Genomic DNA, 14,428 nt, shown 5'->3' with positions numbered 1-14,428 from the left:
GTTAAGTACCGACTTTGCATCAAGTGTTGTGCTGGGCACATAACATACATCTTCTTATTTAATCCTCACAACCTCATTGGTATTGTTCTCACTTTATACCTGAAGGCAAGTCTGTTCCTAACTTTCTCAGGGTACAGGGCAGGAGTACAATTGAAAGTCCACCTACTATAAGTCTAGATTTTTTTAAAGTTCTAAACCAGACTGATGAACTGATAAGTAAAGTCTACTTTGTTTTCTTGTCTTGACAAATGTACCTTTAAGCAATCTGGATGACCAGGTTCAAATTCAGAATTCTTAGACTCCTCAGCAGTCCCCAGCTGGTGGTACCCGCACTCACTCCTCACCCGTGGTGGCTCCACCCCACACCCAGACAGCCTTCATGCATGTGGACCCTCTACCTGCAGGTCCAAGCTCTGTTCACATCTTCCACAACTAGCCACCCTTTGGCCACCTCTCCATCCTGAAGACATGCACCCATCAGGAAGGTAGCTCCACCGAAGAGGCCATGAGAACCGGGAAGCTGACTTAGGGCCTCTGGGCTGGGAATTTCAGAGTCTAGGTATCTGGGTGTGGTCTGGAAGGAGGGACATGGACTCTGGGTGAGGGATATAGTCAGAGGAAAGTCAGAGCAGGGCCCTTACTCCAAGCCCCTCTGCCTTGGCCTAAGAGCAGTTCTGGATGAAGAAACAGGTTAAGTACCTGACCCAGTCGTACACGGGTAGAAAGTGGAGCCAGAATTGTGCAGGACTGTCTCTGCGTACAGAGGACGGGGTACCTCAGTCAGCCAGGGCAAATCAGGTGGCACAGCATACTGATTAATATAGTTTGAAATCTCAAAGGGGTGGGGCTGGACAGCACTGGAGGTGGAGGGCAGCTCTGCCTGCAGCCCGTGTCCTCAGCCCTAGAGGCGGAAGGGGTGGCCGTCAGTTTGGCAGGATTAGAGTTGTGCTCGTGGGATGGGGGAGAAAAATGAAACTGCTGATGTTAGATTGTGGTCAAGTCCTGAAGAGTTAAGTATTCTTTATCCTAAAGGGACAGGAAAGGAACACAATCATATTTAGGTACAAGAGCTGAGGGAAAACTAGGAAGCAAAGATGGAGGCACAGGAAACTGGGCTTTTCCTGTTTGAATTACGGGTTAATAATGAGAACACCGGTGGAAGAAGGGAGGAAACAAGGATGACAGAGTCTTGGAAGGTGGCTACACTTAAGGGGTGGGTAGCATAACTAGCCCCAAACACAACAGAACACAAGCAAAAACCGAGCAGCAGAAGCTTCTGAGAGGCAGGGAGCCTGACCTGCGCAGCGTCACCAGGCCCTGATGGGCTCACGTCTGAGAAGGGCCTTTCAGTGGCTGTGGGGCCAGGACACACACACAGAGGAGACCCCTGGATTCAGCATCAGATCGGGGTCAGAGAGGTGGAAACCAGCTTATAAGGAATTGGGGATATATAATGAGGAAGAAAAGAAAGTTAATTTAGTTTGTTTTTTAAAAATTAAGCCTGGCTTCAAAAGAAGGAGAGAGATTAGAGATTTGTTTCATGGAAAAGTAAGGTCCAGGGAAGAACAGGAACAAATCCTCCTCCTCCTCTTCATTATTTATTTTATTATTATTTTATTTTTATTATTATTATTATTATTATTATTATTATTATTATTATTATTATTATTATTAGTGAGGATATGTTTAAGACCTTTGTGTGAAAGTTTGCAGTGGGGTAGGAGACTGAAGAGAGGAGGACTTTCACAGGACCTGCCCACCTCTTGCGTCTGTTCCTCCATCACTAGGAATGAGAGCCGATGCCACCACTATCCGCCTGCAGACCAGCTGACCTCAGGAAACTCACCCCAGTTCATAGCAATCACCCCACGAACCCCAGGTCTTCCAGGCCACTCCTAATCAGATGACTCTCACCTCCAGAGCTTCAGAAGCTCTTTTATCCCTGCTCCCCTGGCCTTGTCCCCTCTTCCCCTCTTCCCTCCATTTTCTCTCTTCATGGTACTTATCACTGACATGTATTCACCTATTTTATCATGACTTTTCTGTCCCTAGTGAAAAATAAGCTCCAGATCTCAGAACAGCATACATAGTAGAGGCTCAATACATATTGTTGACTGATGCACATAAAAGGGGACGGGGCAGATTGATGGGCAGGATTCCAGAGCAGAGGCTGGCACCCTTTTTTCTTGAAAAAGCCAGATAGTAAAGATTTTAAATTTTGCTAGCCACAACCTGTCTCTGCCACATATTCTTCTTTCTTGTTTTTTTTTAAAATAACCTTTGAAAAATGTAAAATCCATTTGTAGCTCACAGGCCACACACAGACAAGCCACAGATCTGACCATAGCTTCTGAGAAAGGTAAGGAAACAGGATTAAGCACAGGTGAAGATGTTAGCTCTGAAAAAGAAAAAGGAAACAGCTTCCTCTGAAGACCTCCTCAAAGGGGCATGAGGAAACAGGTGAAGTGTGTGAAGGTTGAGGTAGAGAACAGATGAGTGAGAGTTTCTGTCCGTGGCGTCAGCCTCCTAAGGAGGGGAAGTGAGTTCTGCAGGTGGGCGCAGAGTAGGAAGGTTCTGAAAGAACAGGGCGGCTAATCAAATAGAGATGGCCAAGGAAAGGCATGGACAACACAGGATTCAGACCAAGCTGGACAGCATGAATCTGTGGTGTGTTCTAGAAGACTGTGGGAAAATGGGAAAAAGCAGATCCTGAGAACTACAGCTTGTGAAGTTTAAGTGTGATGTTGCACAGAATTCTAAAGGTGGTTGGCCTGGCGTACCAGTTCAGAGCTATATTGGATTTTTCTCATACTCTTTTTTTTGATAAAATTACGTCTAGAATCCACAAAGAAATATGAGCTAACTTGTGAATGATAATATCAATAATTAACTTTTATTAAGAGCCTAAGTTATTTATTTATTAATGGCCAAGCTACAGTTATTGTTATTATCTCATTCAATCATTTATGTAGGTTCTAGCTTTATCTCTGGTTTACAAGGTGAGGCACCTGAAGGTTATAGAAGTTAAGAAACTTACCTAAAGGCATACAGAGTTCTTAAACAGCAGAGCTAGATGAACCCAGCCAAGTCTGTCTGACACCTGGTCTGTGCTCTTAACTCACCGCAGTAGGGTGCTGATCAGTGAGTTACTATCAACATGGAAGGCGGTCTCTAGACACAAGTCCTGTCCTCACTCTGTCTTGTTCAGCATTTTTATAATGTTCTAGATGAGGGCATAGATAGTGCATTTATCAAACTGTCCAACAATGTGACGCAGGAAAAATGGGGACTACATTATATAATGAGATAAGAATCCAGGATCTCAAATTGGAATGGTCCGCTAAAGAAGAGATGGAACAGAGATAAGAATACAGTCCTTTACTTAGGTCAGAAGCAACTGCACAAGTGCGCTGTGCTTTAGCCATGGGTGTGGAGGAGGGAGAATGCTTAGAGGCTTTAGTCACCTCGCTCTAAGGATTGCTGTGAACTGCAGCTTGTCCAGAGGAGAACAGAATAAAGAAGCTATTCAGGACTGCTCCATGTGAGGAACTGTCAAACTCATAAAGTCTAGAAGCAAAACAAACAAACACAAAATCCCCAACATGGTGGTGATGGGGGTTGGGGAGAGGAGGTCTTCAAGTATTTCTGAAAGTTTTCATAAAAAGGAAGTTAGGCTTGTTCCGTGTGACCTTTGTGGTCAGAACTAGGAATAGTAAGGGGGGATTATAGGGAGCCAGAGTTTGACTCAGTATGAGAAGTAACTCCCCCCAAGTTACACCTGTTCAAAATTGTAATTGGTTGCATTGAGAATTAGGGTGTCGCCGATTGCTGGGTGTGGTTTAGACTGAGACTGAGCCAGCATTCATTAGAACGTACTCTAAATGACCTCTGAAGTCTCTGCCAACGCTGTTTTGCCTCTGAACGTGGCAGATGAATAAAGCATTTCTATACTGTTGTCCAGAAGAGTGAACTTCTCAGCGTTCTTCTGTGTTTGCAGCCTGACTTAGTACACTGTTAGGTGTATGTGGTGTGTACACCACAGAACTTCTGTTTTGAACTTAAGCTGTACAAGTTCTAATTTTTCGCTTAGAATGTGACGAGATGTTTAGTATACCAGGTTAGGCTTCGAGTATTTCTTTTAAATGGATGTGTACTTTACTTGTGTGTAATTCTTGCCAAAGGTTACACTGAATTTGTGCTGTACGCCTGCCAGCACTTTTTCTAAACCACATCCTATGATGTAATTTTTGGTAAGTTTATAAGGGAATGCATCTATACGAGAGGTGCCTTGAAATGCTTACTTAAACCTTTTAACAAATTGGATTCTTAACATACAGGATGAAGTCGTTTCAGGAAGGATTTAATCTGTTGACTTTCCGAGACCACAATAGTTAGTTCTTATACTTATTTCTGTGATTTGCCTTGTTCTGATTTTGTAACATGTGTTCACAATCTTAATTTTCACCATTATCAATAGAAAGTTAACTGTATATACTTTGAAAACCTCTAGACTGTTTTCCTAAAGGTATTAAAAAGCATATCATTTTGTTGGTTACCATCACTAAGTCTTTCTGACATTCAAGAACAAAGTTGAAGCAAAAATAGGAAATCTCTCTATTTTTGGTTTTAACCTTTTATTAGTTTACCTAGTAATTCAGTGGGTATACAGATTGAAAAGATATACTTTTTTACTTTTTTAGGTGTAATCCCTTTTCATGGATTTTCAATGTATGGTAAGTTGGGCTTTAAAACATTCACTGTTTTTATTACACTTTAGAAAATTAAACACGAAGATCACACTTTATATCACATCACCCACACACTTAACAATATTATTGTGAATATTTTTAAACATTGAGTTTGGTATTTGTTTATATGTCCAATTAAAATGACTTTTAAATAAAGGATCATCATAATTGTTCAGGTGATGATTGCTTGTCAAATTAGAATTGAACATACTATGAAAATGGTTCTGTGGTTTACCACTTTCTAACTCGGTGGAAACTAGAGATACACATTGATATTTACTTCTAATAGATGTAAAATGAGATTGCTTAAATTCCTGAACTAATTCTCATGTCTTTAAAAAAAAATAATAGGTCAGAAAGAATACAAAGGGAGGGGCAACACCGAATGTGAGTTTGTGGTTTCTCCAGACTGGCTGGTGTGCACAGCCACAGTTACACTGAAGCACACATGAAAAACACGTGCAGGCTAGAGAGCCCTGAGCACCTTTCTGGCCTCCTGTGTCACTGGATGACGAATGCAGGAAGCTTAACGAAGATTAACGGGTGGAAGAACACCCTCCACCTTAATGCCACTTAATTTGTACGTTTTCATGCATTACATGTGAACTTGTTGAAGATTGTTGTCCCAACCATTCCTACTCCCCAGCCTTTAAACTAAATGGAAATACTTTAATGCTTGCTTTTGTGAAAGAATCAGCCATAAATTAACACTTTTCTTCGTAAGAAGCCCCTCAGGGTGTTCAACATCAGAGAATCAGGGTGATGACATAATATAAACCTTTTAAAACCAGCATAGCAATGAAAACCAAAAGGATTCAGAGTGCCTGGGAATTCTGCATTATGCTGCTCTGGGCAGTGTTGGTCATGGGCTTGAGTTATAGGTCCCTCTGCTTAATTTCATGAGCAACCAAAATTTCGTAACATCATACATAACGTTATATTGAAGTTCCAGCATGTTTCTCTTTTATAAATGTGTGAGGAATTTAAAATAGAAAAGGTTAAAAAAACAAGGTTAAGAATATAAATGTTTATCTCTAATAATAAAAATGTTAGCCCTTTTACATCTTTTACTTTAATAATTCCAACTGCAAGGATTTTTTAAGTAAATCATTTTTAAAAGGTATACTTGAGTGATTTGGAGGACAGTTAATGATGTCAGGAAATTTTAAATCTTCTAACAAGTCTCAGGGTACAAATTACATCATTGACTCCTGCCTATTCACATTTCTGGACATTTGAAAAAGGTTAAGGTTTATACACTCGAGGGGAAAATGTTCACTAAGGAAATAGATGATGCCAAATATTTGATTTTGAGAGTTTATTTATACTATTTTAGAAAAATATGTTAAGTATCCACAAGCACTTAAGATCTGCACCACTTACTTAGAACCAGTATATTAGAATAATCACAAATCATCCCTAGGAACTCGAGATAGTACTTGGACATTTTAGATTTAGTTACTGTATTTGTTTAAAATTATAATACTTATCTCTTTTAAAAATTTATTCAAAACTTTTCTCTAATTTAAACTGGGCATCCTTCCTCCTACTTAATGGAGATTAATGAAAGTTTTATTGTTGGTATAGTATATTATTATTTCATAAATAAATTCCTTTAGTGCAGTATTTAATTAGTTAAAAAGATAATGATCTAATTCATTTTTATGGAAGAACTAAATACGGAAAGATGCTTAAAAAAGAAAACAAAGTCATGTAGAAGATTTTTTTACATACTATCTGTAATGGGCTAAAGCTTTTCCATTTCATAGCTATATAAGGGAATTCAACGTAAACAAATGTAGCTTCTTGAATAACAGCTGATTGTAAAGTTTTCTGTATTATATATGTTTGTAGAAAAGTGCTGATTTAAAAATTCTCTTTCATTCCTTCACTGCAAATGATCATTAATGATGACTGAACCTTTCCAGTCTTTAGATTCAGATTGCAGTTGTTACATATCAGTCACTTAAGAAGTTGGAGGAAAAAATATGCGTCATTAGAAAAAGTAAATAAATTCCAAACTTTCACTTTGAATCTGTGATAATACTATGTATTTGCGCCACGTTGCTTTTTCTTAGGTTGTTGCAATTAGAACATGAGTTTTTTTTTTTTAATTTATGGAATACTTCAATTTGGTCTATTTCGATAAGTGGTAAATTATTTTGAAAATAAAATTAGTTTTGCAGTGAAAAGGTATAGCTGTCAGTTTTTAAATATATATATAATATAAAGTTTTTTCCTATAATATATAGAAGGAGTTATTTTTGTATGTATTTAGATATTTACCCCAAAATTGGTTTGTCTACCTTTTGCCCCTCAGAAAAAGTGAAATTTCTCAGTTGTAATGCTAGTTTTTGGTGATTTATTCATCAGTAATACTGTGCACCAAAATTTATCCCAGATAATTGAACTTCTGTTTTGTCAGATTTAAATTTTTTTTTAATCATTTTTTCCTTTCACATTGTCAAAGAGAAATGAGCTGAGTTGGCTCACTGGTTTTCTTTCTTAATGCCCACTGCCCTCGGGGCATCACCTGCGGACTGTAGAGCCCAAAACCTTCTTACCTGTCTGATTTGTATCTCAGATGAAATTACCCAATAAGTAAGACACTTTTATTAAAATTAATATTTAGATAATAAAGTTGTATATATCTGCATTGTAAGTATATTTATGCTGCCTAAAATTATTGAGTCTTGAAAATATAAAAAGCATAACCGCATCTGTCTGTGCAAAATAATCACACTGTCAGGTTCCCATTTGATTTTAAAATCTGACTTTCTGACATTCAGCTATGAGCTTTCTGATTGAGTTGACCCACCCGTGCTTAGAGCTGCCGTGAACTGGGTTCAAAAGAAAACAATTCAAATTCATTAGAGAAATAAGTTCTTAGAGCTGTTTTATTTTGAGCCTATGAAAACTGTCTAGATACATTTTGAGACATGGCAGTGTAGAACAATAACCTAAAGTGTTGATCAAAACTTTAATTTTCAAATTCAATTAGTTGAGGACCATCATTCTAAAAGCTAGTCGTAAATCATCTTATATTTTACTTACTTGACTTCCAAAATTTAAGAAAATTTGAAAGATCCTTTGTGGGACAGAGTAAAAATGAACTGCCTGATTGTCAATTTCTTATCACTTCACTTAACAAAAAAAGAGAGATTTGGCATTATGTGGTTTTTAAAAGTTACTTTGAATTTTTAATATCACTGTATAATTCCATTTTGTCACTCTTATTCTTCTGTTGAGATTATAATAGTTTATAATTTACTCCTTTCTAATTTTTAATGACTCAACGTTTTACATGTGCATATATTCCCTTTTCAGTATAAAAAATATATATATATGATTTTAAACTTGGCTATAAATGAATATTATAACTATATAATATTTCTTTCACATTTTGTGAGCTTATTTTTAAGATGTTCATAGTTCTGCAATAATATCAATTAATTTGTTTGTTCTTTCAGTTGCACCACTTTGTTTTCTATACCATGAACCTTCCAAACTGTATCAGATATTCCGTGAGATGTATGTGCGTTTTTTCTTCAGACTTCATTCCATCTCTTCTCATCCTTCTGTAAGTTCATAAAAAATTGGATCAAACTAGACTTTAATCTGGTTCTTTCTTTCCTTAAGAAAAACAAATCTTAATTTGTGATGTCAAGCAACACTTTGCTTATAGAATAAATGAACGAGAAGAAGAAATTGGTATTTAAATAGTTTTGGTAATAATTAGAGAGGAAACATTCCTTTATCAGTAGCATCTAAATCAATTGCATTTATATGTTGAAAGAAAAAACATAGCAAAGTCTGTGTTATTTTCTCTGACAAAGATGCCTGCCTGCCTTGAATGCTGGTTTCCTCATCTATGAAATGGGGTTGATAATTAGTTTCGGCAGTGCTGTGGAGAAGTGTACAGAGCACTTGGGTAGTACCTGGCTCATGGCAGGTGTTCGGTAAATAAATAGCTGCTATTTTTACTGTTGTTGTTATGGTTTTCATCATCATCATCTTTCTTCGTTAATGAAAAGTAAACATTTATTTGTCAGTTATTTTTCAGTATCATATTTGGCTAATTATCAGTTGTCAAACTAGATGTTTTCTTTGTGTTTGTTCAGTAGATGGCTCCTTGGCCTTAACATGAAATTCAAGAAGCATACTGGGAGGTGAACATTTGTATCTGTTTTATTCTGGCTAGTCCCTTATCGTATCCTTCCGCCACCCCCACTGAAGCCTGCATTAAAACAGTGTTTATATCAGTTACACTTTTTCTGTCTTTGAATCTGCTTTGGTCTGCTTGTTGGTAACCAGACTGACTCTCCAGAAGAAATATTAAAAATTAGAATATGTCAGGGCTACCAAGTTTCCCAAAAGAAGAAACTGTCACCACTACTAAACTAAGTAGCTGTTCGTTATCCCCTCATTTGAATCCTATGTATTCCTGTTCCACCTTCCTGTCTCCAGTGTTGCTCTCAGACGTTGCCAGTGAAAGCTGGCAAATAACAGAGACCCAGGGACGTCACAGATGAGCAAATGAAGTACCAGCAGTCATCTTGGGTTTCTTCTCTCTGAGATAACTTGATTTAGTGCCTATTTTACATTAACATTTAATCTAGAATAACCAGAAGTGTATTAATAATTCTCTTATCAAATAACTCATTCTTAGCCATCAGATTTCTTGCTCTCATATTCTGTAGTAGTTTATACTTCAGAGTTTTAAAAAAAAATTTTAACTGGCTGCCCATTACATACCCTAGTGTTCCCCTGTGCAGACGACTGAAGCTTGCCACTGAGCAACTCGGAATATTCATTCTCTATCTCCACGCTGACCTGAAGGTGTCCTTTTTCAGCTAATTGATTGAGACAGCCCTGCTCTGCCCTTCTTTATTCAGTGAAATAAAGATTTCCAGGCGGTCATCTCCTTTTCTGGCCTGCAGCCAGACCGAACTATTTGGTACCATGACAGCCTTACTTCTTTAGAAACTCAAAAAGAGGATTAAAACTTCCTTACAGAGATCAACCCTAAGGAATGCTGAGCTGCAAGAAAGACTTTATTCAGAGTTGTCAAGTAATAAATGCACTTGAAAAAACCATCTGCTTGTACTCTACAAATAATGCCCTTTTAAACAAGTAGATTTCAGTTAAAAAAGTTATCCTTATGTAAGTAATCAAACATTCTTGTTTGATAACTTCCTGACGCAAATGTCAAGCATTCAGCAGTCAGTCGTTCCCTGGGGATGTGTTTCAATGAAAGAGTGAAAAAAAGCAGGAAATATTTCCCCTGATGGGTGAGGCAGCTGGAAGGGAAGGGACACGTGGGGGGAGAAAGTAAGGGTGCGGCTGTAGCACCAGAGAAATACCTGGAAACTGGAATGCTTCCAGAAAAAACTAATTTTGCTAGGCCTAAGTGAGAATACATGGCTTACAAAGTAGCAGGTTTTCTGTTAAATGGTGTTTTCCTTGAACTCTAAACATTGCTACATGCCAGGTTATGTGGGGAGCCCTACTGTTGTCAAAAAGGAGGCTCCCTAGCGTGTCTTTAAGAGTGAGGATCCACAAAGGGGGATAAAACTTACGTTTGAACAGTGTTAGGGAACTCTAGTGCATTTACTATTTTTGGCTCTTAAACAAAATAAAAAATATTTACATTGATAATCTTTTTCTCATTTCCATTTAAATAATTTGTCAGCAGAGTTCATATTGAAATACTAAATTATGCATTTCTCTTGTGATTTATTATTGTATCCAGGGTATTGTGTCACTCTGTCTGCTGTTTGAAACTCTTCTTCAAACTTATCTCCCCCAGCTCTTTTATCATCTACGAGAAATTGGGGCTCAACCGTGAGTATTTTTCTCTACTAGTTGAAGAATAAATTGATATCAGAAGGCTTTTTTTTTTATCATCAAAGATGCAGTAATTTTTCAGAGAAATTAAACTAACAGTTTCCCCAATAAAACAATAATTATCAAGTAGTAAATTGTAACTTGACATTGCGCCAAAAATTCTTAGAAGACTTACCAAAATCCTAATAAATTCTTATTTGCTAGGATTTTTGCGCTTGGTACAAGAATCAGCAAAAGAATTAATTTCTATTCATAATGAAAGGCGTTGGCCCAAACTGAGGTAACGATTTGTGGCAACAAATACTACCTAAGAAATGTGACAATACTAAAATTAAGTCAATGTAGGCTAAGTTTATCAGAGAACAACTTATGAAAGCCAGATAGGTTTAAGTTTGCTGTCTTTCATTAAAAGAAACTAGGTCAATTATCTAGTTGTGATTTTCCTTCCAAAAGCTTACATATTTGTTCATTTATCTCAGTTTGAGTTATCAGTGAATATGTAGGTTGTCTGTGGACTTCATTGTTATTGATTCTCTTCTCTCTTTAACAATGTCTAAGGCAACAGAAATTTCCTAATGATTTATCAATGTTTTGTTACTGTCTTCCTCTCTGTGTAACAATTTTCTCCTCTATAGGAGCATATTTGAAAGGAACATTAACTCTTTGCAACCACAAAGGAATTAACGGGAAATAGAACAGTTCAGTATTTGTCTTCTCCACGCTTGAATCCACAGCAGATGGATGGATAGATGGATGGATGAATGGATGGATGGATGGATGAATGGGTGGATTTAACAGACAGACCCAGACTCAAATTCTCTAAACTATATAATCCTGGGAAAGATATTTAATTTATCTAAGCTTCAGTTTCTTTCTTGATTTAAATCAAGATAATTCAATTCCTTCATCTTTAAAATCAAGAGAATTCCTACCTCATGGAGTTATTTGAAGAAAATATATATATATTCCGTTATGTAAAGCACCATCAAATTTCCGACATCTTAGATCTCAAAAATGCCATTTATAAAATAACACCTTATATCATTCTTTGATATTACCTAGCTGACACTCTTTCTTTTGTAGCCATTAAAAAATAGGGTTCTGTTAATGACTAACATTATAAAATATAATACTATGGCAGAGATATTTTATATTATACACAAGTCTTTTCTTCCTTAAACTTGTGGTAAACTGACCTCTTTTTTTTTTTTTTTTTTTTGCTATTGTGAAATGAATATTTGAATGTAACTATTTTCCTTTACTAGGTGAAGACATGTAGTTTATTGCTAGAAACTAAAATCCTGATTTTTTTTTCTTAGACTATTTATATAATGAATAAATTTAATCATTAAAAGGAACAAATTTATTTCAGTGACTTATGAATTAAAATTCTTATGCAGGAGAAAATATAAAAATTCAGTTGTCAGGCTAGGAATCAGTTATTAAAATGTTTTCATGAATTAAAGCTGATGCTATTGGAAGGTTTTTAATTTAGAATTTAATTTTTTTAAATAGGATATAAGGACTCTTCAGGTTATTTTTTTCTTCTTGAGTACTTTGTGAATTTTAGCTAAGTTATAGTATTTACAGACATAAAGTTATTCCTAATATTCCCTAATTATTCTTAATTAGCCTTCTAATATCTGTAGAATCAGAGTGACATCACCTCTCTCATTCCTGAGATTAGTATTTGCATCTTGTCTCTCTTGATTATTCTGGCTAGAGGTTTATTAATTTTATTCTTCTTTGAAAGAATCAGTTTTTGGTTTCATTGATTTTCTGTTTTTCTATTTTCAATTTCATTGATTTATGCACTTCAGTTTGTTATTTCTTCCTGTATTCTTGCTTTAATTTTATTTTGCTCATCTTTCTACTTGTTGAAGGTGAAATTTTGATCATTAATTTGACACATTTCTTCTTTTCCAATATAAGCAATAATGTTATAAATTGCCCACAAGGCACTGCTTCATCTCCACTCGACAAATTTTGATACATTATGTTTTCATTTTCATTCAGTTCAAAATGTTTCTTAATTTCTCTCATGACTTCCTCTTTGACCATAGGTTACATAGAAGTGTGTTGTTTAATTTCCAAATATTTCAAAAGGTATGATATCTTTCTGTTATTGATTCCTGTTTTAATTACATTACAGTTAGACAACATGCTTCGTAAGATTTCAGTTCTTTTAAATAGTTGCGGTTTGTTTTATGACCCAGACTATGATCTGTCTTGGTGAATCTTTCATCTATACTTGAGAAGAATTCATATTCTGCTGGTGTTGAGTAGGATGTTATATAAGTGATAATGAAGTTACACTTGTTGATAATGTTCGAGACTTCTATATACTTGCTAATTTTCTATCTACTTTTTCTACTGATTCTTGAGAAAGAATTGTTAGAGTCTCCATTTAAAATTATGAATTTGTCGGTTTCTTCCTTCATTGCTATATATATTTTTTCTTCATGTATTTGAAGTTGTTTTTAGGAGAATTGATCTTTTTATCATCAAGTAATGTCTTTTCCTAGTAATAAATCTACTATTTCTGATATAGTCATTCAAGCTTTCTTTTTATTATGATTTGTGTACAGTATTCTTTTCTATCCTTTTACTTTTAATATATTGATCAATGTCTTTACTTTTAGGTGACTTTCTTATCAAAAATATGGGTCTTCCAATGTTAATCAGTGTGTTTATTCTATTTACATTTAATGTAATTGATTATTGAATTACAGTGATATCAATTAACATTATTTCCTATCTTGATAGACATTTTGTGTATGTTCCATGTGCTCTTTGTTTTTTTCCCTCTTTTCCTGCCTACTTTTGAGTTGAATTTTTTTAGTCCCTTTTATCTTCAGTATTGGATTATTATTTATAAATTTTTTTGATAGATACCTGTCTTAGTTCAGTCTGCTACAACAAATTATTATAAATTGAATGTCTTATAAACAACAGAGATTTATTTCTCACAGTTCTGTAGACTGTAAGTCTAAGAGCAGGTTGCTAGTATGGTCGAGTTCCAGTGAGGACCGTCTAAGTTGCAGACTGCTGACTTCTCACTGTATCCTCACATGATGGAGAGCAGAGAGGGAAAACAAGCCCTCTCATGACTTATGAGTTCACTAATCCCAATCATGAGAACCCACCTTCATAGCTTTAATCCTAATTAACTTCCAAAGGCCACACCACTTTCCTAATACCGTCACATCGGGGGGTCTAGTTTGAACATATGAATTAGGGGGAGAGGGCATAAAAGCATTCAGCATATAACAGTGCCCCAGGGTTTTTAATACACATCTGTAATTAATCACATTCTATTTTCATATAAACTCCAGGCCTGGAGGGCTTCATGGGCAAATTCTACCAAACATTTCAGGAATAAATAATATCAATCATTTTTCCTCTGGCTGCTAACAAGATCTTCAGTTGTCAGCAGTTTGTTATGATGTATCTGGGCATGGATTTCTTGGGTTTATCCTGTTGGGGGTTTGCTGAACTTCTTGAATCTGAGGCTTACTTCTTTTGCCAAATTTAGGAAATTTTCAACCATTATTTCATCAAATATTTTTTTCTGTACCACACTCTCCTTTTCTTCTGGATTCCAGTGACAAAAATGTTAAAACTTTCGGTCTTATCCCATGGGTGTCTGAAGCTCTGTTCATTTTGTTTTCAATCCTTTTTACGCTGTAGTTCAGACTGGATACTTTCTGTTGATTTATATTCAAATTCACTGGCTCTGTCATTGGTTATTTTCATTTTGCTATTGGATCCATCCAGTGAGGGTTTTTGTTGTTGTTATTGTTTTGTTGTTTTTGTATTTTCCAGTTCTAAAC

General features: G+C 36.0%; 1 protein-coding gene across 7 annotated transcripts in view; it reads left to right on the top strand.

The window, feature by feature from the left end:
* Positions 1 to 14,428, top strand: part of TBC1D19 (TBC1 domain family member 19) — a 145,217-nt gene that overhangs the window by 108,681 nt on the left and 22,108 nt on the right. For 6 of the 7 annotated variants that reach the window (XM_074349540.1, XM_074349554.1, XM_045522672.2 and 3 more), the window contains 3 exons: positions 4,701 to 4,733; positions 8,219 to 8,328; positions 10,501 to 10,592. In XM_074349540.1, coding sequence (XP_074205641.1) covers positions 4,701 to 4,733; positions 8,219 to 8,328; positions 10,501 to 10,592 — 235 coding nt within the window. The remainder of the gene's footprint in view (positions 1 to 4,700; positions 4,734 to 8,218; positions 8,329 to 10,500; positions 10,593 to 14,428) is intronic. The other variant, XM_074349546.1, reaches the window with a different exon arrangement.

This window comes from Camelus bactrianus, chromosome 2 (genome assembly GCF_048773025.1).
Source record: "Camelus bactrianus isolate YW-2024 breed Bactrian camel chromosome 2, ASM4877302v1, whole genome shotgun sequence".
In the NCBI taxonomy this organism is placed as follows: domain Eukaryota; kingdom Metazoa; phylum Chordata; class Mammalia; order Artiodactyla; family Camelidae; genus Camelus; species Camelus bactrianus.
This window is presented reverse-complemented; position numbering and strand designations above follow the sequence as displayed.